The sequence below is a fragment of the Lynx canadensis genome, chromosome D4, assembly GCF_007474595.2.
Source record: "Lynx canadensis isolate LIC74 chromosome D4, mLynCan4.pri.v2, whole genome shotgun sequence".
Lineage (NCBI taxonomy): Eukaryota > Metazoa > Chordata > Mammalia > Carnivora > Felidae > Lynx > Lynx canadensis.
In genome coordinates this window covers 45,623,645-45,631,905 of record NC_044315.2, presented here as the reverse complement: position 1 = coordinate 45,631,905, position 8,261 = coordinate 45,623,645, and the positions used below count along the sequence as shown (strand labels likewise).

The 8,261-nt window shown below is 44.7% G+C and overlaps 1 protein-coding gene and 1 pseudogene across 1 annotated transcript; one reads left to right on the top strand and one right to left on the bottom strand.

The window, feature by feature from the left end:
• Positions 1-2,345: 2,345 nt before the first annotated feature.
• LOC115499855 lies at positions 2,346-4,241 on the top strand (annotated as a pseudogene).
• Positions 4,242-7,334: 3,093 nt separating this feature from the next.
• On the bottom strand, positions 7,335-7,925 carry LOC115499835 (interferon omega-1-like). The gene has a single exon (XM_030294036.1). It carries the CDS (start codon positions 7,923-7,925, stop codon positions 7,335-7,337), a length of 591 nt encoding a protein of 196 aa, XP_030149896.1.
• Positions 7,926-8,261: the final 336 nt, after the last annotated feature.

The window sequence follows — 8,261 nt, the reverse complement described above, 5'->3', positions numbered from 1 at the left end:
ATAAGGTGGAAACTTTGTGAAATTCTCCCCTTAAAAGGAAAACAAACCAAAAATGAAAAACAGCCTGGAAAACTTGATGTATATACATCATCAAATAATCAGAGCAGAAATAACTTGATCTCACTATAATTCAGATTTCCATTGTTTTGCCCATTACGTCATTCAAAAGTTTTCAGAACTACGACATTTCAACTCGATTTTAAGCATTCACAACCAACGGTGGAGTTCAATAGAGTCTTTTCCATGCCATTTTCTAAAGAGTACCATATCTTCAAGCCTTAAGAAAGTAACATTTTTCAAAGGCAGGAAAAAGGAACCATGTAACATACCCAAACACAAATAAAGCTGACAAAGTCTTAGTATTCTAAGTACTTTTTATACACTATTTCCTTGAAGACTCTAGGATCTTTGCCACTTTAGCTCAGTAGCTTTCATCTAGTTCACACACACACACACACACACACACACAAGCACACATGTGTGAATGACACAGAATAGCTTCTGGATCAGTGAACCCAGATTCTCCCAGTGCTCCACACGTTTCAGCCAAGGTTATTTGTTGACCATCTGCACAGTCAAATGGCCATGACTACATCCCCTATTCTCCAGCACATTCTTTCTGCAGGTTGTTCTCCTATACGAAGCATTTTCTCACTTAGGATGGATGTGGCTATAAACACATGTGCTATTTCGTAGTGCTTCCTAAAATCTCAGCTTGTCTGAACATATTTCCATCTTTCTTTTGTGGCTATGACCACAGGAATAGTTTAAATAAGAAGCAATATCAGAATAAGATCGATGTACATCAGATGAGAGCTCCCCAGGTCTGTGACTCAGGCTGTGCTGTTTTATTATGCATAGTCTCCTTTTCTAGCTCTTGTCTCTAAAAGCATATGCAACTGTTTACTGGGCCATGTTCCTAAAACTGTTACAATAAAAATGGGGTCTTATCATTCTTTGACTTATTTCAGCCAAAATCCAGTCAACAGCTTTGGGAGTATGGACAAGGAGGCTGGGGAGAAGGAAAGTATAATCACTATTGACTCACCTACTTTATCTTATTACATGGGGAAAGTGTAAGACTCAGAAATCAAAATATTCTTTAAATCAAAATCAGTCATCAACCAGAAATTTGCTCTGTGTGAATTTTAATTAAAAAAAGTCAGCATTGGGGCGCCTGGGTGGCTCAGTCGGTTAAGCGTCCGACTTCAGCTCAGGTCACGATCTCGCGGTCCGTGAGTTCGAGCCCTGCATCAGGCTCTGGGCTGAGGGCTCAGAGCCTGGAGCCTGCTTCCGATTCTGTGTCTCCCTGTCTCTCTGCCCCTCCCCCATTCATGCTCTGTCTCTCTCTGTCCCCAAAATAAATAAACATTAATAAATAAATAAATAAATAAATCAGCATTAACTCATAATTTACAATCCTTGCAAATTTTACTTCTTCCACCAGGCTTAAAGTTTACCCCATTTTTTTCTGTCATCCCCTCTGCCTACATGCATACACCTTCTTTGAGCTAATAATTACAAATTTACCTCAAGAAATGTCTTACATTCTGTATGTATCAACACCAACCTTGGAAGGTCACCTTATTTTAGTTCAAGGAAAAAGATAAACATAGGGTTCTTCACCCTTGGGTGCTGGATCTCCTGCCCAGGGCACAGGTGAGCACGCCCAGCATGCCCTTGGTCTCCTGGATCCATTCTTCCTACCTCTTCGCCCAAAATGTTCCCTCCTGTCCAGTATAAAAGCCCAGTGGTTTGCTTTAGCTCCGTTCCAGTTCTGCTTCCCTTTCTATACAATATATCATCCTTAGCACACAGGAAAAACAATCACACAAATGCAGGATTTTCTTTAGAGAGAGTCCCTGAGATAAGAAATACAGTGAATGAATTTTCCCCTGTTAGTAATTTGTTTCTGTTGCTGTCTAATAAGCTTTTTTCCCCTTTGTATTTTTTTATGTGCATGTGTTTTGTTTTTTGTGTTTTGTTTTGTTTTGTTTTGTTTTGTTTTTTGAGAGAGAGAGAGCACGCACGTACACAAGTGGGGAAGGGGCAAAGAGAGAGGAAGACACAGAATCCCAAGCAGGCTCCAGGCTCTGAGCTGTCAGCATAGAACCTGACGCGGGGCTCGAACTCATGAGCTGTGAGATCATGACCTGAGCCGAAGTCAGATGCTTAACCAACAGACCCAGCGAGGTGCCCCCTCTTTCAATAAATCTTTTACCTCTGCATGATTTTGGTCATTTGGAAATTATTGGTTCACTGAATTATATCGTCCATCCAAATGTTGACACATTTCATTTTATAATTTTTAATGTTTTTTTTTTTTTTTGAGAGAGACAGAGACAGGAGCGACAGCGACGCAAGATGGCAGCCACCACGGGCTCGGGAGTAAAAGTCCCTCGCAATTTTCGACTGTTGGAAGAACTGGAAGAAGGCCAGAAAGGAGTAGGAGATGGCACAGTTAGCTGGGGTCTAGAAGATGACGATGACTGACACTTACAAGATGGACAGGGATGATAATTGGGCCTCCGAGAACAATTTATGAAAACCGAATATACAGCCTTAAAATAGAATGTGGACCTAAATACCCAGAAGCACCCCCCCTTTGTAAGATTTGTAACAAAAATTAATATTAATGGAGTGGTGGACCCAAGAGCCATATCAGTGCTAGCAAAATGGCAGAATTCATATAGCATCAAAGTCGTCCTGCAAGAGCTCCGGCATCTAATGATGTCTAAAGAAAACATGAAACTCCCTCAGCCGCCCGAAGGACAGTGTTACAGCAATTAATCAAAAAGAAAAACCACAGGCCCTCCCCCTACCCCCCTCCCATTCGATTTAAGCAGTCTTCATTTTCCACAGCAGTAAGTTTTCTAGATACGTCTTGTAGACATCAAAGTACTGGAAAGGAAGCTCCCATTCAAAGGCAATTTATCTTAAGATACTGGAAACGATACTAATTTTTTTGTCCATCTAAAATATATAAGTTGTGCTATAACAAATCATCCTGTCAAGTGTAACCACTGTCCACATAGTTGAACTTCGGGGATCAAGAAAGTATATTTAAATTGATTCCCATCATAACTGGTGGGGCACATCTAACTCAACTGTGAAAAGACACATCACACAATCACCTCGCTGCTGATTACATGGCCTGGGGTCTCTGCCTTCTCCCCTTCTCCTCCCCCTGCCTCCCTGCCTGCCTCCCTCCCTCTCTCCTTCCCTCCCTGCAACAGCCCTTCAGCTTGGGTTGGCTTGCTAGAGTAGGTGTGAAGGTTTCAGGTCACAGCCTGTGGGACTACTGCTGGGTGTGTGTGGGTGCTCCAGCTGCACCCCTGCTTTTTTTAAGTCTTAAATGATGCCCCCCACCACACCCCCCCAAGCCATTGTCACTTTTTAACTTTCCACCACCACCCTTGGCCGAAGCATAGATTGTAACCCCCTCTGCTCCCCTCTGAAATTGGCCTTTGGTGAGGAATTCAGGGCTCTCTCCATATCTTCTCCCCCACCTTAATTGAGGGGTGCTGCTTTTTCCTTCCTCCTCCTCAACTCCCTTTTTGTACCATCACCACCCAACACTTTCCACAGTACTTCCTTGCTTTGGCCAGAAGCCATCAGATAAGGTTGGAAAGCGTCTCTGACTTCCCTCGTTTAGTTTTGGAACCACATTTACTCACTCTCCACCAGCCTGGGAATGAATATTGGGTCCCCAGCCCTGCCACCCTCTGCTGTCATCATCAGCTGATGCGGTTTTTTAGCTCAGGTTCTGATAAAGTGAAAAGAACAGTCACCAGGGGTACTCACACCCGCCAGCTCTCAAAGTTCTTGGTGGTTAAACTTGGAGAAAGGCCACAGAAGACACTTGTAAGCACACACGATCCCTCTGAATGAATTTTCTTTTCCTGTAATTGCTTTTGCTTTTAAAAATTGAAAAAGTTTTACACAGGGTTCTCATGTGGTCATCTTGCAATCCATTTGGGTCTAGTTTGGAATGTGGCAACTGGAACAAAAAGAACCTTGAATTCAGTGCACACTTTGGTTTTGGTGCTGCTGTTTCTCACGGTCCTCAGCAGGGATTGAAAAAGAACTCGGTGTGCACAGCGGATCCCCGAAATTGGCGGGCTTGACTTCCTGGCAAATTGCTGCGTTTTTCCACTTTTCTGTTCAGGACCACTAAATGCTGAGATGTGGATGCATACCAAAATAAAAGCGATTCATTGTGTTCTAAAAAAAAAAAAAAAGAGAGAGAGAGAGAGACAGAGACAGAGACAGAGTGCAAGTGGGGGAGGGACAGAGAGAGAGGGAGACACAGAATCTGAAGCAGGTTCCAGGCTCTGAGCTGTCAGCCCCGGGCCCGACACGGGGCTCAAAGCCACAGACCATGAGACCATTACTTGAGCAGAAGTCGGACGCTTAACCAACTGAGCCACCCAGGCACCCCTGTGCATGTTATTATAACTAATTAATTACTTACTACAAATAAATCAGGAGTATCAGGATCTTGGCAAGAGTGGCGGTGATTAGGCACTGTAGATGAACTGACATGCCTTTGAAGGCCACTACTTGTAGATGCTGAAGATACTCTGGGAGATTTTTCTAGTAGTCGGCACATGTTCTCTGAGTTTTCAAAGCATGAAGGGAGGCCGGTCTGTGTGCTATATCTTTGGTGCTACATCTTTGGAGCTTCTCAAGTGGTGGTGACATTCTTGGAGTTGTCAAAATATCTATTTATTTTATTTATTTTAGAGAGAGAGAGAGAGAGAAGGGGAGAGGGGCGGGGGGAAGAGAGAGAGAGAGAGAGAGAGGGAGGGAGGGAGGGAGTGAGAGAGAGAGAGAGAGAGAGAGAAAGAGAACCTCAAGCTGGCTCCACACTCAGCACGGAGCCCGACACAGGGCTTGATCCCAAGACCCTGGGATTATGACCTGAGCAGAAATCAAGAGTCAGATGCTCAACTGACTGAGCCACCCAAGAGCCCCAATCTATTTTTGCCTTTAAGTGAGTTCAATCCTCATCTTCAAATAGAGACAATAATAGATTTAAAGCTCTCTTAGAGCTGGAATATTTTGATCTAGAGTTTCTGTCAGGTGCCCGGAGACTCTCCCTCCTCCCAGGAACTTAATGTGTCTATGGGTCCTGAACAAAAATGACTCACTGAGATTTGACCCCAGAATCAGTCTCCTATCTGGCCTCTGCCCCATTAATTCCACTAAACCAAAACCATGCTAAGGCCACCAGCCCCATCTGTTTGCAGGTCCATGGGGACAGTTCATCCACACCTGCCCTACAAAGCACCACCCTGACCCGTATTCCCTTCATGGTCAAGTCTTGTCCCCATGTGTCCTTCCAACTGCACTGGCCACTCTGCCTCAATGCCCTTCCCAGACTCTCCTCTGCCTGACCTTTAAAACATTGAAGGTCTGCAGGACTACATCTCATTGTCCATTCTACTTATACGTGACCACATTCATTCCCATGCCTCGTTCCCGGATACTCAGTAAGGAATCCCAAACTGACACCTCCCTCATGGCATTTTTGTAAATTCCAGACCCACATTCCCAACTGCAGGTAAGACTTCAGCACTCACATGTCTCCCAGGCACCTTAGAAAGGATATCTAATATCACTCTTCCTTGCCAACATCCTTTGTACCTAAAGCTTCTTGTGTAAGAACATCATTTTCCTTTGCTTCCCTTTGTAATTTTTAACATAACTGAAATAAAATAAACATTAGTACTGTTTTTTATGTCTCCTTCCCTATAAGGCTGAGTTTCAACACAGCAGAAACTGTATGTGCTTTATTGACCTCTAGATTTTTTTTTCATTTTTTAAAAAGATTTTACTTCTTTCAAATATAATTTATTGTCAAATTGGCTAACATACAGCGTGTAAAGTGTGCTCTTGGTCTCCGGGGTAGATTCCCGTGGTTCATCACTTACATACAACACCCAGTGCTCATCCCAACAAGTGCCCTCCTCAATGCCCATCACCCACTTCCCCCTCTTCCCCACCCCCACCCCCATCAACCCTCAGAATGTTCTTTGCATTTAGGGTCCCTTTTGGTTTGCCTGCCTCCCTTTCTGTTTGTAACTATTTTTCCCCCTTTCCTTCCCCCATGGTTTTCTGTTAAGTTTCTCAAGATCGACATATGAGTGAAAACATGATATCTGTCCTTCTCTGACTGACTTATTTCACTCAACATAATACCTTCCAGTTTCATCCATGTTGCTGCAAATGACATGACTTCATTCTTTCTCATTGTCAAGTAGTATTCCATCATATATATATATATATATACACCACATTTTCTTTATCCATTCATCAGCTGATGGACATTTAGGCTTTTCTCATAATTTGGCTTTTTTTAAAAAATTTTTTTTTAACGTTTATTTATTTTTGGGACAGAGAGAGACAGAGCATGAACGGGGGAGGGGCAGAGAGAGAGGGAGACACAGATCGGAAACAGGCTCCAGGCTCCGAGCCATCAGCCCAGAGCCTGACGCGGGGCTCGAACTCACGGACCGCGAGATTATGACCTGGCTGAAGTCGGACGCTTAACCGACTGCGCCACCCAGGCGCCCCTAATTTGGCTTTTTAAGTAATATCTACACCTCCAATTTATAAACCGGAAATCAAGAATTGCACGCTCTACAGACTAAGCCAGCCAGGCGCCCCTTTCATTTTTTAAAAAGTGAGGTCCATGCCCAACGTGGGGCTTGAGCTCACAACCCTGAGATCAAGAGTTGCAGTTCTACTGACTGAGCCATCCAGGTACCCCAGGTGACCTCTAGTTCCTTGACCACAATTACACATTTGTCATTTAGATACTCCCGTTTTGACATATACTCTGAATGGAATGAATGAGTAAATAAATTTTACTATCTGTTCCTCAATATCATTTACAATGATGTGGATTTTGATTTTAGAACAAACATTCGAGAAGTTCTCTTTGATAAGTATGTAACATATAAAGCAAAATGCAAATTTAATAACACGGAAAGGTAAATATGTTTTGTAAATTTTAATGCAATTTAAAGAACATTTCACTGTATATAATCTCTGAATTCTATAAATACGATAGATGCAAGAAGGAATACATATAAATAAATAAATAAATAAATAACTTTTTTAAAAAAGGGAAACCAAGCATCAGAGAAGTCATCTCTTAGAGGCTAACAATCCTGAAGCTGAATTTTTTTTAAACATCTTCTTCATACTATTCACAAAGTATTTGTTGAGTTAAATTCAATGAATTCTTTACTAAAGCAGGAATGAGTCTCTTGAAGTGAGCAGTCATAGTGCAGGGTGATGTGGCACGTGAATCATTGAGAATCACTTCAAGGTGACCCCAGGTCTCCATCCTTGATGGCCAAGCTGTCTTGCAAGGTCGCCGAGGAGGACAAGGCTCTCATGATTTCCAGCCTGACAATTTCCCAGGCGCAGTCACTGTATCCCTCGTCCTCCAGGTAGACGCGGATGTCCTGGAAGTACCTCTTGATGGCCAGGACAGGGCCGTGCATCCCCGGGGCGCGCTCTCCCTCGCCCGCGGCCTGCACCAAGCAGGCGTCCAGGGCTTCCAGCTGCCGGTGGAGGCCAGAGCGGAGTCCGTGCAGCGGCGCGGGGCTCCAGGCCGCCGAGGAGCGCTCCGTGTGCAACAGGTTGAAGGTCTGCTGGAGCAGCTCCCGCAGGACGGCGGCGGCGGCCTGGGCCTCCCGGAGCTGGCCGCCCTCCAGCATCTCCCGGGGGAAGCGGAAGTCTTTTCTGGCCCGCAGGCACAAGAAAGGGGACAGTCTCCGCATCTGGCCCAGGAGCACCAAGTTGTCCCTGCTAACCTGCGCGTGGCTCCCAGGCAGGGCACAGCCCAGAGAGCCTCCAGGGCGGCAGGTGAGCAGCGCCAGGGCGGTCAGCAGAGGGCGCAGGAGAGCCATGGGGAAGCCGAGGGGACTGCTGGCCGGGCTGAGTTGGGCGGCTGGGGGACCTCGGGGCCGAGGTTCTCTGAGGACCAACTCGAAGCATGGCTCTTAAATAGGGAACGCGGACAATTTCATTTTCTGAACATCCTCTCCACTTCTACTTCCTTTTTTTTGTTTTCATTTATGCATTCTCCTTATTGTGTAGGAAGATGTCATCAATCTAAAATACTACGTTGGCAATGGAAGCTTTATTTCCCAATAAGCTTCCGATATGTCCATCCCAATGGACACTTATCAACCAAACGAGAAACGTCTTTGTCCTAAAGACTGGAGTGATGTAGGCATGTAGGC

What these genes read in the sequence shown, in the direction of transcription:
- LOC115499835 (XM_030294036.1), bottom strand. Translation starts at nt 7,925, where the DNA reads ATGGCTCTCCTGCGCCCTCTGCTGACCGCCCTGGCGCTGCTCACCTGC.